Below are 16,024 nucleotides of genomic sequence, written 5' to 3'. Positions count from 1 at the left end.
AATACAAGACGCGTGCGTGAGGTTGTCACTCCCAAGCCGCGTAACGTCGATCGAAATCTTGCAGTAAAGCGCTTTTTGGTCTCTCTACAGCGACTTGACCCTTTCATGAGACTCAGTGCTCGATCGAGCTGAAGAGCAGAGTCGACGGGCAGTAACGCAAGTGAGGGCAACTCGAGCTGAACAAAAGATAGCAGTCACAACATCAAACAAGGTGAATGAGCCCAATCCTGGTGTTTGACATTCACTCAAGTTCCTCGACGTTCACATCTTCCATTGAAGGAAAGAGCGATGGCAAGGAAAGCCACAAGAAGCACCACTTTCCATGCGGCCGAATTTTCTACATCTTAAGAATTCTCTGGCATTACACCCGTAACACCCCCCCAACGACACACCCACTGACAGCGCGGCAACACCTATTTTCGAGATGAAGCTCACTTCCATCACTCTTGTTGCAGGCCTCATTCTTGGTCTTCAGTTGTCTGGCGCGTCTGGCGACGACATTAAGTACGAATGCAAGGACCTGCTTCTGACCTCGAATGGCCGGGACCAATGGCACCCCGAATGGCAAAGCTTCCAGCTGTTCAAAAAGTCCGAGACTGTCCTTCACGCCAAATGTCTCAGAAACGATGGCAAGACGTACCGCTGCACGCGCATCAATCTCAATGACTGCATCGGCCTTGAAGTCGACCGAGAAGCCAACAAGGTCAGCCTCGTAGCAGAGGAAGGGTAAGAGCATCTGTTCGTGTGAGCACTTGATCACTAATGGTTAGCTAATCAATGTTTGATGTGCAGCGGTTACTTCAACCTACGTTGTGGCGCCTGCATTCTCAAAAAGACGCAAAAGAGTGACTACATCGAGAACAAGCTGATTTGCCCGTATATCTTTGCTCAGGCTTGGGACGTCGATGTCAATCTCGGTATGTTGGTGATGCTCACTTCGCCTAGTTCGCATGCTGACTATGATTGCCTATCTTACAGAGGACATCTTGTTCAACGACGATGGCCGCATTGCTTGCAATCACTGGAGAGGCTGGGACGCTCAGTGCTAGGCACAAATTTTGAGGCTACGTTTGGTGAATGAAGGTGAGCCAGAGACGCATCGCACGGCTATGAGAGGATGCGTCGAAACCCCCCTGGCTTAGCGGTGCATTCTGGCGGCCATATCCCTTCACAGTCCCTAAATGGTATTTTAGGTTAGAGGTAGACATTGGTTTTTGGTTCTTGAAAGAAAGACCCTAGAATAAAAAACATCTCTCGTGAGCTTCTGTTACTTGCTCTCTGTGGTTTCCCAGGCAGCAACTCTGGCGGCTTCTACAAATCGCGAGCTGCATGGCCCAGTTCCAGGAAGCTGACTAACGAGCGTGACATGTGGGCCCAGCCAGGAACCCACCAGCTCTTAAAAGGAAAATTTGCCTCCCCCCTCAATTCCTTCCAACCACGTTCTGCAAGTCAACGCGACACCAGTCCTAAGCTCCTCGATCGAGCTCCGTGGTCACACCATGTAGTCGCCACCAGGGAATGCTGCGGCCACCAAGCTCCAGCTTCCGTCTCTCACATACACCACCAATGCCTCGATGGGCAAGGTCAACATCTTCCTCATCCGCCACGGCGAATCAGTAGACAATGTGGCCGGCCTCTAGTGCGTCATCAATTCCTTTTCACACCCTCTCCGTTACCCTAAACTGACCAATTCCAGTGCAGGAAGTCGCGACTCCCCATTGACCGCTCACGGCGTTCTCCAAGCCCGTCGTCTTGCCTCTCACATGGCGACGGGGGCACCTCCAGCGACGCACATCTTCACCTCCAACCTGAAGCGTGCCGTCCACACCGCTGCAACGGTCCGAGAAGCGCAGCCTCCGCCGCTGGCCGGAATGCCGGCGGTCGATGTCGTCCAGCTATTGGACCTGCGCGAGAAAGACTTTGGCGCCGACGAAGGCAAGAAGTACGGCCAGCGCGACCATGTTCGTGCGACAGATGCTGAGACCCACGATGCCATGCATACACGTGCAAGTCGCTTCGTCGACAGCCAGCTCGCACCGATCGTTGCCGCGTTGGCTGACAAGCCTGCATGCGTCATGATCGTCGCCCACGGGCTGATCCTGGCATCGCTGCTTCGCGTTCTGCGCAGCAATGCCTGGTTTGCTTCTTCTTCCGAACCAGGCGACTCTCATGCCTCTTGGAGCAATACGGGCTACACCCAGCTCGTCGTGGAGCCCTCCCACCCACCATCGAGCCAGCCTCGACAGGACGCAGGCGAACCACCCTGTCGGCCCAGCAATCATGGTCCACGCTGGCCCGACCTGCGCCTGAGCATCGTGGTCTTCAACAATACGACTCATCTCGCCGGTCTGAAAAAGACCCGCGGCGGTATAGGCAGCGCAGAGTTCGATCAGAGGCAGAAAACCCTCACTTCTTTCTTTGCTGCGGCCCCTCCGCCGAAGAAGCGGAAGGCCGAAGATCAGCTTGAAAAATAGCCGGATCGGAGGCCAACCGTCTTGGCACCCTCGCAGAGCATGATGTCGACTTTGTCAAATGGTAAGCTCTCGCCTCTTTTTCTTTACACTCACCCGCCTGCTTTCGTGATGAGAGACCAAATTTCACAGACCTGATCCGACACATTGAATGTGGAAAAAACTTGTCCAACCGCTATCTGACAAAGCTTTTTAACCTGGTACTTCATGATGCTTGTTTTCGAACGAGTGCTAACATATTTGAAGTCTAGACCCTATGTACACGTTCCGGGCGATACGTGCCACGTCGCTTCGGGTTCGAATGGATAGAGTTTCGGTAGACATAATGCAAAGTTTTCTCATGATGCATGATGCCATCGCCTGAACTTTTGTTGCTTGTTGTGAAATGATGTTTGAAACTGTGATTGCATTTCTGTACAGATGGCTACTTGTGCCCATAGGCGACCCGCCCGCTCATAACCCAGTATTGCGTTGCCTCGTAACTCATTTGTGCATACCAGTCCATGTTTTCTGACGATTATCACAAGAATACGTTGTGACGAGCTCCGTCCAACAGCCGCAGAAACTCCATCCCGCCTGGATTAAATTCACACCTCGAACGCCGAGCCAAGTCTACCATCGCGCCTAAGCATGCATGCCCTTCCCTAGACGTCCATACTCGTCTCATCCTTGCCAGTAAACACCTTGTAGATCCGCCGGCTGAGAGCTTGGCCGATCGTCCGATCCGACACGGCACCATCCTTGTTTGCGCTCTTCCGGCACGCCTCCAGCGCAAGCGGGCCCCTCTCCTCCAACCCCTTGACGAGCGCCGCGACGGTCCCAAACTCCTCAGCGACGCCGTAGGCAGACGGGCGCCGTGACGCGCACGATCTCCTGCAGCATCCGCGCGTACGTGTCCCGCGTGTCGTCGCCCGTCCGCACCTGTCCGCTCTCCATGCAGAAGCCGGCGCCCGCCGCGTTGGCAGCCTCACGCTGCTTGCGATACGGCACGGTGGAGATGTGCTGCGTGAAGATGGCGATCCACTGGGCCGTCTCGACGGCGGCGGCCGTGTGGTGGATGAGGGCGCCGTGCAGGACCTGCAGCTCGAGCAGCCGTCCTCGACGTGTCATCGTCAATGTACTCCCTGGGGCTGCGCCTTCTTGCGCCGCCGTCGCTGCTGCTGGTCGGCGCCGCCTTCGTCTCTGCTGCCCACGGCGAGACGATCCGTCGTTTCGGACGTTGCGGTTCTTGCGGATCCAGGGGCCGAGACCTTCCATGAGGTAGATCAGCTGCGTGCTGGGAAAGTGCTGCTTCATTCTCGACACATGGGCTAGCAGATCCGCGCCTTCGGCCCCGAGAGCTAGCGCAACGAACTCGTCGGCGGTCATGACGGCCATACCGTACGACTCGTCCTGGATGCGCAGCGGCATCGGCTCCCAGAGACCGAGGTCGTCGTTGAATCGGCTCTTGACCTTGCGCCGCCACTTGACGACCTTTTCGACCGGGCTCTGCCACTCGCCGAACTCGACGTCCAGGTCCCTGAGCAGCGTCTGCGCCTGCAGCAGCTGCGCTGGCGGCAGGCTCGCAGGCAGATCGACAATCATCTCGGGCGTTGAGACCTTCTTGTCGGTCCTCACCTTGTTGACTTCGGCCATGGCGGCCGCCGTCTCCTTGTCGCGCGCCTTTTGCTCCTTCGCCGCTTCTTTTTCCCGCTTCTTGCGCTCTTTCTCGCGCTCGCGCTCGGCAGCCTTGGCCTCCTTGTCTCGCGCCTTGTTTTCGGTGGGTTTCTTGGCGACCGACGCTTTTCGTTTCGAAACTCTCAGCGTGGCGGATGATGTGCGCGATCGTGCCGCTGTGTGAGAACGAGGCGCTCGAGACTTGGAGAGGTCCATGTCCTTGACGTCCGGGAGATCGCTGTCGCTGTCTGACCATTTGTGGCTTTCCAGTACGGACAGCTCGGAATCGCTGAGGTCAATGACCGCAGGCGCCTTCTCCTTGCCTTTCGAACGCACAGCCGGTGGCGAACTGTCGAACGAGTCGTGCAGCAGCTGCGGCGCCGAGCTTGAGATGGGGTCCCAGTCTGCCTTGCCTTTCGGGGAACGGGGCTTGCTGTTCAGTGACACAGCCGTAGACGTCGCTGCCCGGAGCGGGGCCGCATCAGGCTGTGAACTGGCAAACGGGTCGCTGAGGTCGTCGTCGAGACTGAAGACCGCCATGGAGGTCTTGGACGTCACCATCGATGCGCATGTCGATTTCGCCGTGGACGCCACCTGCAACGAACCAGCCGGAGCAGCCGCAGGCGCCGCCTTCGCAGCAGGAGGCGGGCTGCTGGCGAACGGATCATCGACATCCATCCCCAAACTCGCAGCCACAGCAGCCATTTCAGGTTGCCGAGGTGAAGCCGCACGAGGCTCGGCCATGGCCACGATCTCACTCACCGTCCTCACAGGCGACGAGGTCGCAAAGGGATCGTCGTATGTCGTCTGGCCAGAGCTCCTCGGTCTCCTGCCGAGCGCCGGCGAGCTCGAGCACTCAATGGGATCGAACAGCGCCTGTGTGCGCCGCACAGCGGGCCCCTGCCGAGCAGACGACCTCTCCGTCGCGTCGGCCGCGGACTGTGATCTGTGAAACCCCCTCTTTGCAGCGTCAGGCGGCGACAGACGTAGCCGCTTGTTCTGTCCCGCATCTTGCCTAATCTGGCTGCTGTGCCCCAGGTCGCCCGTCGTGTCGAAGTCGTCGGAAAGAAAGTGGAGGTCCAGCTGGACGGCGCTGCTGCGGCGCTTCGGATGCGGAAGCTGCTGGGACCCTGAAGGCCTATCGCGGTTCGGGCCAGAGACGGGCGAGCTGCTGGTGAGGTCGAGGAGGCCGGACGGCTGCTTGGGCGGAGGAGAGCATGATTTGGCGGGGTGGGGGGCGGCGGCTGGTGCAGGTGGGAGGGCTGGCTCGGGGGAGGAGCTCGAAAGGAGGCTGATCACCTCCCCGGTCATGATTGCAGAGTACGCAGATGTATCATATAGAGGAGTTACATTCGGGAGATCGATGGGTGAGGGGTCCTTTGGCGGTACCCAGCGACGCGAATGGTGACGCCTTGGGTTCTGAGCTTAGGGAATTGTGGAGATCGCGCTTGAGACGCGAGATCAGGATCGAACATGGCGCGGATGAGACGCATAGTCACGTGACGATAAGACGAGGCCCGTTCCCCACCTTGCTGTCATTGGTACCAGTGGTAGGCATGAACAAAGTTCAACCATTTGTATCCCATGAGACGGCCAAGTCGTGCTATGCAGACATGCAAGGCCAAGAAAACTGTTTCATCGTCTGAAGAGCACGAACCCATTGACAGCGGCTGGCTTACCGTCCCGACTCTTCCGATGCTGCCAACAAAGAAAGCCCCTGCCGGCTCAAATTGAAAACCTGGGCCCTCAACCGAAATCACAGTACCTTGGTAAGATGGCAAACGAGAAAGGGGGCCGACCGCCTCGGGCCATCAGTATACATATACATACGTGGCACGGCCCCCCCTCCTTTTTGAGCACAACCCCATCCTCGTAGGCGGAACTGCTTGGCAGGCCGGGGCATCCTTCACGTGGATCATCCTTATCGAAACATGCGGCCAATCGAAGGTCCTCACCGCCAGTCCACTCTGAGGAGTCGTAGAAACATTTCCCATCGCGAGCGGCGGGAGAGCGCCGTCCCATCAGTACATGGTACAGGACCTGCTGCATGGTGGTGCGAGGTGTTGTCCCCTTCGAGAACACGATCCCGTTCACGAGAGGAGAATTGCGGATTAGCGTCGCGCACGGGCTCATCTATTGCATGCGATGGCAGACACAAGGCGGGGGGATGGCGTGTTCAGGGTCGTCCTCTCTAGCCACTGCTGCTGATGCAAGCAAGCGGCGTGCTGTTCAATGCTTATGGGCAGGCCTCTACTCTGGCTGGCAAACGACGTGGGTCACATATTGTCCAGCATCGCGGCATATTAGCTGCTCGGAAGTAACAGTCTTCAAGTGTGTCATCGAGCGTTCCCCCGCGTGCTGGACCGTCAACATGCTGCGCGGAAGCTTCCGGGTAAGCAGCCTGCAGTGTAACACGTTTTTCTGCCCCTAGCCGAATGTGTGAGTTTTACTGGATCGTCTCGCCTGTTCATGACGACGACAAGCGAGCAGTACTTGTAGCTTGTCTGGCTGTCGTCACATCCTGGTTGATGGAGAAAGGAGGGAAGGGGAAACAGACGGGCTGGGTGAACATGAGGACGATATATGGGCTTCTGTGTCACCGAACGGGTTCTGCAACGAGGCAAACGCATTTTTTGTCGCCGAGTCCTCGTGTGGACGACCAGCAAGTGCCACGCAGGGCTGAGACAAAACCACTCGTCTGGTAATTGCGCCCCTCGCCATCTCGTGTTGTGCCGCAGATGGAATGCAGATGACAGACAGCCAGCTGAGTCTGGTCTCGGCTGTACTACACAGATGCGATGAAATGACAAAGAGAGCGGGGTTGTAGGTCTCGATGCTGCAGGAGAAGTGGGAGCTAGAAAATGAGGGTCGCAATGTTCGTGGGACTGCCCTCGGCCGTCAGTGGTAACGCCTTTCTCCAGACATAGTTCCTGCCTTTGTCGCCGGCTACGGAGACACTGCTGGGGAAACCATGACGTTCCGCATCCTCGGCGGTCTCACCTTTGTATGGCACTTCGCAATTTCGCGGGTCACCGAAGAACCCCGAGTGGTGGTTTCATGGTTGCGGCGGCTAGAATAAGAGTATCCGTTCTCGATGCATGTGGCTTCAGCATTGAAGTCTGTCGAGTCTTTTGACTATGAATGACAGAAAACCTTCTGAATCATAGCCGACCAACAAAGGCTGTTACGTTGTTGGAAGACGAAACGCGTAAAGCTTTGGTCCAGACAACGGCCGCAGGAGCCGCATGATTTCCTGAGCTCCCCATGTCGGTTCTCTGGTCGGGATGGCAAGCGGCCGGGAAACGCTCACGCTCTTAGTGGGCAGCCTTCTCGTCTCGCGGTCGCCTCGAAAGGGGACCCCGGCCTTGCGCTTGAAATCCCAACTGGGGTCTTCAAGGTCGATCCTCGTTACGCTCGCTCGTCGGTCCAACGTCTCGCAACGTACCTGCGCGGCGGGACATGGGGAAGACTGCACGAGACACGTAGCACCGAGCACTCTGTGAGACAGTATATTGCTTCTTGTGTCCACAGAGAAGAGTCAACCCCCTTTCTTCGAACTCTGCACATTTTGGCTCCACATCTCGCCTTTTCACAGCGATGCGCCCCCTCAGCAGGCGCTTGCTACGCTGGACGCCATCGCCAAGGTGCATTCGCGGCATATGCAGGAGGCGCTATTCAACGGCTCAACGGTGGACGCGGAATGCAGACACCAAATACGCTTCTCCTCGCGAGCAGCTGCAGCACTCGCGACGGGAGTCTTGTCCTTTGCATACAAGGCGACGCTTGATTGGGTCGATCTGAAGGGTGTCCGTCGCCTGCGGAGTGGAGTGAGTGTGTGGGTTGGTGTCTGCGTGTGGTGTGGTGTGGTGTGGTGTGGTCCGGTGTGGTGCGCCCCCCGGCATCACACTCAGGGGCGCTCGTGTGGTCTGCCCCTGAAATGAAGAACTCTTTTCCATTTCTCTTTGTGTTCAGAGAGACAGGTCGTGGGTCCTTTCCCCTCCCTTTCCAGCAGACGCGGCACGCTGTGGTATTTCTGGGAGGGCGCAATGCGACATAGCTTAAGTCATGAACATGGAGATCGCTGGCCGTCGCTGCTGGCCTCGGTATAGTGCGACTCTGCCCAGGCCCTTTTGTTCTTCTCCGACCGTTCTTCTGCAGAGGCACCGTCGGTGCTAGCTGGCGAGGTAGATCGGACGGACGCCGTGGCGAGCTGCGTGCCAATGAATGCTGACAGGAGAGAGATGAGATGGGATGAATAGCGGACATGGGGAGGGGACTTCTGGAGACAACCGGTGCGGTGAACGCTGGCACCCAGAGCCATGTACCAGCAGGTGCCGGGCATGGAGGCTGGGTTGTTTCCATGATGGCGGGTGTGCTTCCCCGAATGGTCAGTCGTGCTCGCACTATCCGATGGCACTGGCGCACGCTGGCAGTTGCACCTGGACCCTGCTGCACGCGGACTTGCTGGGATTGCTAGGATTGCTGGGATTGTACTGGGATTGTACTGGGATCACTGGGATTGCGCTCGGCAGGCTAGTGCGCGGCAGGGCGTTCCCTTCCTCATGCAGCGGCACAAGACCCAGTCGGCGAGAGAGGGACTGAAGCTAAGAGGCGGCTACAGGTGTTGCTCCTGCCAGCTGCAGGTCTTGCTCCTCCTGCCAGCACTGCGAAACCCCAAGATGAACGGCAGGATGGAAGGGCGTCCCTTGCGCCTTCCCTTTCTCGTCGCCCAGGCCACCACACTTGAACACCAGGTACCAGGCAGACCGCCCAAAGGAGCCAGCTGCACCTGGTCCTCACGTATCGTTTCGGTGACAGTGAAGTAGCAACCTCGTCTGCTTGTTCTTCCATCCACCGGCCCCTCCTCTTTTGGGATAACGAGGCCAATATTGTACCATCTGTCAACTGACAGCTTCGTCCGTCTCCTCCTCCAATCTCCCGCAGCGCCGGTCCGGTGAAGCATCGTTCGGGGAGGACCCAGTCACTCAGCAGCTCCTACGCCCGTGATCTCAACTATCAACGACCGTGCGACACCAAAACAGAGCAAATCACTGATCACGCCGTTTGAGAAGCGACGAAACGGGGCGAAGCCAGGGCCCCCGAGTCCAGCAGACACTGGCCAGAGAACAGGCACCGAGCAGGGCCCCGAACAGGCTCATCACCAGCCTCCAACCTTTGCGCAGGGGGCATCCTCCAATCAGCTACCCTCCGCAACGCGCATCCAATTTGCCAGACCCTAGTCAATGAGCACCACCACCCACCCAAATAAACACAGGTTTGTGTCCGCCCAGTCCGCTCTCCATCTCATCCACCAACCTGTCTGGCTGGTCCTGTCCTGTGCTTCTGTCAGGCTTGTCAGTAGCCTGTCCGAACCCGAACTGGATTTCGAATCCCCTATTTCGCCCCTCCCACCCCCCCAAAGGAGCAACGCTTTCGCTACCTACCAACTGGCACCCGCCCGAGCCCGCGACCCGCGACTTGATCTCTCATCTCCCATTCCCCTACCCTCTCACACAACACACACAACACACCCTGGGGGTTCTCAATGCCGCCCGTCATTGTGTCGCCCAGTCTTTCGCGTTTGTGAAGACGAGCACCAGCATCAGCACGAGCACCAGCACGAGTTCCAAAGCTGTGCCGTCCACTCCCTCGAGGCACCGGCAGCCGGCACAGGCACACAAAAAAAAAACACCCTGCCCGCGGGGCTCGCGAGACATAAACACCCCCCAATCCATCCGCCCCGAGACACTCGCATAACCCGACCTCCAATCCTGCGAGTGACACACCGTACTCGCACGCCTGCTCTCGCCTGGCCTCGCGTGCCGACCCATACAAGAGTGCAGAGGCAGCACCCCTCGCCTCGCCACAGCTTCTCGCCATGGCCACTTCACCGCCCGCTTCACCTGGGAATCTTCCCCAGCGACCCATGAGCGCCATGGTGCGACCCGCTCCACGCAGCAACAGCCGTATGAGCATGAGTAGCAAAGCCGGCGGCGGACCAGGAGGTGGTGGCGGCGGAGGAAGCAGAGCGTCAGACGAGGATGGCCGCACAGCTGTGCGCGTGGGTAAGTCAAGCCTTCCTTTTTCTTCCCAACCCGGTCCTGCCTTTTGCCTCCTTTTTGCTGCTGCAGTAGTGGAACATTCTCTGACCAACGCATCCTGCAGCCGTTCGAGTTCGCCCGCCCCTGAAGCCCACCGACCCGGGCTTCGAGCTCATTCCCCAACGCTTCCAACGCTCCATGGTCCAGGTGACATCGGACACAAACGTCGCCATCGATTCCCCCCAGGGCAAGAAACTCTTCGTGTTCGACCGCGTCTTCGGCTCCGACACGAGCCAAGAGGGTGTCTGGGACTACCTGACCGACTGTGTCAATGCCTTTGTCCAAGGCTACAACGTCTCGCTGTTAGCCTACGGCCAGTCTGGTGCTGGCAAGTCCTACACTATGGGAACGTCGGGACCTTTGGAGCAGAGCGACCCCGAAGTCATGGGCGTCATCCCTCGAGCTGCGACAGCTCTTTTCGACAAGCTCGAGGGCCCAAGAAAACAGGCGAATCGAGGATCCATGTCACAACTCCGAACGCCACATCGATATTCTGCGCAAGGCGCTTCTGGCGGCGCAGACAAGAATTGGCAATTAAAGGCCACATACGTCGAGATTTACAACGAGCAACTCCGCGATTTGCTCATCCCCGATCACGTCCCGCAACACGAACGAGTCAACGTTACGATCCGTGAGGACGTCAAGGGAAACATCCTCCTGACAGGCCTGCGCCAGGTGGACATCAACTCCGTCGAAGACCTGATGGCTGCCTTGAACTTTGGCTCCACCTTGCGCCAGACGGACGCAACAGCTATCAACGCCAGGTCCTCGCGATCCCCACGCAGTTTTCAGTCTGAACCTGGTGCAGCGCAAGGGGGGCCTACATAACCCACAGGGCGCTGACAAGCGTTTCTCCATGCCAGTTGAAGCCATGACTGGCAATGAGAGCTGGGTGACGACCGACAGCAAGCTGCACTTTGTTGACCTGGCGGGCAGTGAGCGGTTGAAGAATACCGGCGCTCAAGGTGAGCGTGCCAAGGAAGGCATCTCCATCAACGGCGGACTAGCCGCGCTCGGCAAGGTCATCTCGCAGCTTTCGTCGCGGAACGCCGGATCGCACGTCTCGTACCGCGATTCGAGACTGACCCGGTTGCTTCAAGATTCTCTTGGGGGGAATGCTGTGACGTACATGATTGCCTGCGTCACCCCGGCCGAATTTCACCTCAGCGAGACGCTAAACACAGTCCAGTACGCGCAGAGGGCCCGAGCCATCCAGAGCAAACCACGCATCCAACAGGTGGAGGAGGGCGACAAGCAGGCCATCATTGACAGGCTCAAGGCAGAGGTCACCTTCCTGCGCGACCAAATCCGCAATGCTGAGCGGGGTGGCGGCGACCGGCGCACACCCGCTACTGAAGGTGGGAGGTCCGAGCGGCAGAATGAGCGGGAGACGGAACTCCAGAACCAATTGCTGGACGTCCAAGAGACCTACACTACCTTGAGTCAGCGACACGCGAAGCTTATCGCTGAGATGGCCAAGGCTAGGGACGCTGAGCAGGCGGACAATGAGGAGAATGACGACGCGCTTGGGGACAGTGCCACGGAACGCCTGAATCGCTCCAACTCCTTCGCCCAAGCTGTCGAGCAGGTTGTACTCGAGTACGAAAAGACAATCCAATCCCTCGAGCAATCACTGTCTAGTACCCGCGGCACCCTGTCGAGCACGGAGACGAATTTGTTGGAAAAGGAGACCAAGTGCGCTTACGTCGAGACGATCAACACCCAGCTCCAGGCCCGGCTCCAGAAGCTGATGGATCGAGAGGCCAGCACCGAAAACTATCTGCACGACCTGGAGGCCAAACTTGACGGCCACACCTCGGGCGAGGAGAAGAACGCAACGATCATCACCGAGCTGCGAAAGGAAATCTCGCGCGTCCGGGAGAATGAAGCCTCCTGCGAAGACTACATCTCAACGTTGGAGGAGCGCCTGGCCGAGGCGGACCAAGATGCGGAGCTGATGCAACGTGAGATCGATCGCCTGGAACAGGTCATCGAGCGCCAGCGAAGCCTAGGAAAGCTCGATTCTCTTCTGTATGAGCTAGATCACATCCAGAGCGATAGCAAGGTGCCCGAGCCTCAGGCAGAAACTGCGAACGGTGTCGGACATCGTCGCCAGTTCACTGATCACTCACGGAGCCAATCCCACGTTAGTCGTGTCAGCCACCAAGACGCCATCCCCGAGATCGAAGAGGAGGAGGGCCAGGTTGACGACAACGTTGACGCCAAGACGATCAGGAATGCCAAGGACGTCTCCGAAGAGGAAACATCTCGTGCTGAGCACGACGGCCTCAAAGCGGAGTATGACGACTACTCACCACCCAGCCCTGCTCAGACCAAGTTTGTGGCGGACAAGCTTGAAAATGTAACACAAGAGCTCTTTGATCTTCGCGTGGAACATGAAAGCACCGTCAACGACTACAGTCTTCTACACTCTCGCTACGAGGAGGCTCTCCGCGCTCTCAGGGAGCTGCAGGATACTGTCGACGAATCACGACACCCCCACCGCAATGTCCGCGACTCAGTTCTGTCGGTTGTGTCACCAACGGAGACCAGACCATCATCCTTCACGTCCGATGCGCGATCCAACGACCACAAAGAGCACAGGCAGTACGCATCTTCGCGCTCTCTGTCCTCAGAGCTTTCCTCGGCCATGGATTCCCCGACAACAGTCGATACCTCTGATCTCGACGCTGAGACGGCCACTCTGAAGCCCCAGTCCGAATTCCTGCCGGATACTGAGACAGAGCCGGTGCCGGAAAGGTCCGATATCCAGGTCGAGGACCATGCCGAGACGACGAGCATCAAGAGCGACATCGAACCAAAGATGACTGCTACCGACTCCACACAACAGGATCTTCTGAATACAGAACTGGCCCGGCTGAAGTCCTTGTCTGCGGAGAAGGAGGCTGCAGAGAAGGAGTTGGCTGACAAGTACGCGCAACTTGAGCAGAAACATCAAGATGCTCTAGACATGGTCGAGGAGCTCAAGACAGAAGTCGCCCAGGCCAAGGCTGCCGAGGCTACCTCCCCGAGGGCCAGCCATCCCGTCATTCGCCGCAAGTCGAGCCAGAACGTCATGATCATCGATCGCGCCCACCGCTCATTCGCCTCGCTCCGAAACATTGCAACAGAAAACTTTGAATCCCAGCCGGATGTCATGCAGAACTTTGAGCTGAACCTCAACTCTGCCATGCACGAATTGCATGCTCGGTCAGAGAGGATTCAAGAGCTGGAAGCTGGGGTTACCGCGGCAAAGAGGGAGATGGAGACTAAGATGACCATCATCTCCGGCCTGACGCGAGAGCGGTCCAGTTTGAAGGCCTCGCCCATGGACATGTCTGTTGTGTCCACGCTCAAAAATCAGTTGGAGAGGAACGAATCGCAGATGAAGGAGATGAGGGAGGCGCACAGTGCTAGCGAGAGGGAGCTGCATGCCGAAATTGAAGCACTTCGCGCCGCTGTCAAAGACGCTCCTGCGACATCAGCTCCGACTGTCTCTGAAGCCTCGGAGGCCGAGACAACCCTAGAAGCCGCAGAAGACGACACTGAGAGAGACTCGTCCCAACAGCAACACCTCTCTACGGACAATGAGCGCAAGCTCAAGAGCCTCCAGCTAGAGCTGAGCAACTGGGAGACGAAGCACAAGACTGCCTTGGATGCGATGCAACAGACTGAAGCACAGATGAAGAAGACGATTGAAGATTTGGAGAGCCAAATCGCGACCATCAATTCCAAGGCTACCGCACGAACGGATGCAGCGAGTGACGACGAAACGCTGGAGGCAGACGAAAAGCACCAAAGCATGCTCAAGAGTCTTCGTGACGAGGTTGACGAGTACAAGTCGATCATCAGCACCAATGCCATCAAGGTCGCAGATCTTGAGACGGCCCATTCAGCTACCAAGGTCGAGCTGGAAGAGGCCATCAAGACGCGTGATCTGCACGAGAGTCAGTCAAACACCCACAAGCAGCTCATGGAAAACCTCGAGAAGCAGATTGCCGCGCACGAGCAAGCATTGAAGACCCACCAAGATGGCATGCAGCTTCTCAAGGACAACCATGCCAGAGATCTCGAGGAATTGAAGCAGGTCGAGCAGAAGGGCTACGAGGAGCAGGTGGCTGTGCTTATGAGCGAGCAAGCGGAGAACATCCGGGTTCTGGAGTGCGAGCTTGACGACGCCCGTGAGGATCTCATGAAGGTTGCCACCCAAGTCGCGTTTGCTCTTGGCCTTGACGTCAGTGTCGAGAAGATCACAGAACGCATCGACGATCTAATTGCTGATCAAAAGGCGCTTGTGGAGGAGCAAAAGAAGACGGGAGACTTGGAGCGAAAAGTTTCCGAATTGACAGCCATCAACGAAAGCGCCGTGCGCGATCTGGAGCAAGTCAAGGCAACATTGTCTGATCTTCTCACTGCGAAGGGTGAGACTATGAGCATCCAGGGCTCTGTTACCGAGCAGATGTCTGCCCTGCGTAAGAAGATGACCGACCTTGACTCGAGGAACAACAAGAACTCGCGTCTTGTCGAGGAGCTGGAAGACCAACTTCAGTCCAACTTTGATCAGGCTCAGATCACCAACAACCGCCTCTCAGTCTTGCAAACCGAACGTCAAGCCCAGCTTGAGGAAGCCACGGCCGCAAAGACCAGGATCGAATCAGAGATGGACCGTCTCCGCGCCGAATACCATGCTCTCCAGGTGAGACTGATTTCATGATGCACACGAAGAAAGAAACCATGCTGACAAGTGCTGTAGAACAAATACGATGAGGTTGCCACGGCCTCCGGCCAGCAACCCCAGAGGGCCAATTCCCTCACGAACAGCAACCTCCGCAAGAGTGCTTCCGTCGCATCTCTGCCATCTCCACCTCCAGCAATCCCTCTCCCTCCTCTGCCCGGTTCCAACGCCCAAACCAGCCCGACAGTGCCCAACACGCCGACTGGTGGACGCCCAGGCAGCAAGGACCACATGGGATCTCTCAACCAGATCCAACAAGATCAAGAGGCTCGCATCCAGACGATCGAGAAGCACCTCGACGCCGAGAAGCAGCTCACCCAGACGCTCGAGGAAGCTCTTACCGACCTCGAGAAGCAGTCGAACAAGGTCAAGGCGGACTGCGATGCCTGGCGCAAGCGGTGCCAGCAGCTTGAGGGCGAGCTCAAGGAGCTCAAGGACCGTCCCGCTCCTACGCCGCAGCCCGACAACCGGTGGAGCTTGCAGGCGGTTGAGGAGGAGCGCAAGAAGCGACAAGCGGCCGAGGCAGCGCGTGCGCACCTCGAGGACCGCATGAACGCGATCAACAAGCAAAAGAAGAAGAAGGGCTCGCTCAACTGCTTCTAGGCGCGTGGTTGTGGATGCTAGTTGGGGGGGTATGCCGTGGGGACGAGACGTGGCACCGCGACTCTTGGTCTCCCTTCTGATGGGGAGGAAGTTGTTTCTGACGCCCCGTTCATGACCTTGTCTTTTTGATATCCCATATGTTTGGAGTTTCCTGTTTGGTCCTTTCACGCCAAATTCCCCTTCCCGCGTACCAGTCCCCCGTCACGACGTGGTGCTTGTACACATCTGTACATTTCCCCCTCTGGCTCGAAGCCGCGAATGAGCCTGTCTGCCGAGGTGCGGGTTGGAGTTATGATCTTCGGAGGATGGACTGCTTTTATTCGTTTACCCCTTCTCGACGATGTTCTTTTCAAATGACTTGGCAGCCGTCTTAATTTCACGATTCTCCGTTCAGCGCTGGTCCCCGTACTTAGCAGCGGGTGGGGGTTCATCATAGCAACAACGACGGCAACGAGAAA

The 16,024-nt window shown here is 57.6% G+C and overlaps 4 protein-coding genes across 4 annotated transcripts; 3 read left to right on the top strand and 1 right to left on the bottom strand.

Moving 5' to 3' along the window:
• Positions 1 to 424: 424 nt before the first annotated feature.
• VDBG_05662 (predicted protein) lies at positions 425 to 1,049 on the top strand (the record flags this gene model as incomplete). The annotated part of the gene is made up of 3 exons (XM_003004503.1): positions 425 to 726; positions 793 to 917; positions 979 to 1,049. The coding sequence occupies 3 exons, from the start codon at positions 425 to 427 to the stop codon at positions 1,047 to 1,049; spliced, it is 498 nt and encodes a 165-aa protein (XP_003004549.1).
• A 525-nt stretch (positions 1,050 to 1,574) lies between these two features.
• On the top strand, positions 1,575 to 2,474 carry VDBG_05661 (phosphoglycerate mutase family protein; the record flags this gene model as incomplete). The annotated part of the gene is made up of 2 exons (XM_003004502.1): positions 1,575 to 1,639; positions 1,697 to 2,474. 2 exons carry the CDS (start codon positions 1,575 to 1,577, stop codon positions 2,472 to 2,474), a joined length of 843 nt encoding a protein of 280 aa, XP_003004548.1.
• Positions 2,475 to 3,299: 825 nt separating this feature from the next.
• On the bottom strand, positions 3,300 to 5,438 carry VDBG_05660 (conserved hypothetical protein; the record flags this gene model as incomplete). Its single annotated transcript, XM_003004501.1, has 1 exon — positions 3,300 to 5,438. One exon carries the CDS (start codon positions 5,436 to 5,438, stop codon positions 3,300 to 3,302), a length of 2,139 nt encoding a protein of 712 aa, XP_003004547.1.
• A 4,567-nt stretch (positions 5,439 to 10,005) lies between these two features.
• Positions 10,006 to 15,566, top strand: VDBG_05659 (chromosome-associated kinesin KIF4B; the record flags this gene model as incomplete). The annotated part of the gene is made up of 4 exons (XM_003004500.1): positions 10,006 to 10,192; positions 10,293 to 10,992; positions 11,165 to 14,924; positions 14,982 to 15,566. 4 exons carry the CDS (start codon positions 10,006 to 10,008, stop codon positions 15,564 to 15,566), a joined length of 5,232 nt encoding a protein of 1,743 aa, XP_003004546.1.
• Positions 15,567 to 16,024: the final 458 nt, after the last annotated feature.

The sequence above is a fragment of the Verticillium alfalfae genome, genomic scaffold (genome assembly GCF_000150825.1).
Source record: "Verticillium alfalfae VaMs.102 supercont1.6 genomic scaffold, whole genome shotgun sequence".
Classification (NCBI taxonomy): Eukaryota; Fungi; Ascomycota; class Sordariomycetes; order Glomerellales; family Plectosphaerellaceae; genus Verticillium; species Verticillium alfalfae.
Note: the sequence above shows the minus strand (reverse complement) of the source record. Positions and strands in the feature narration are given on the sequence as shown.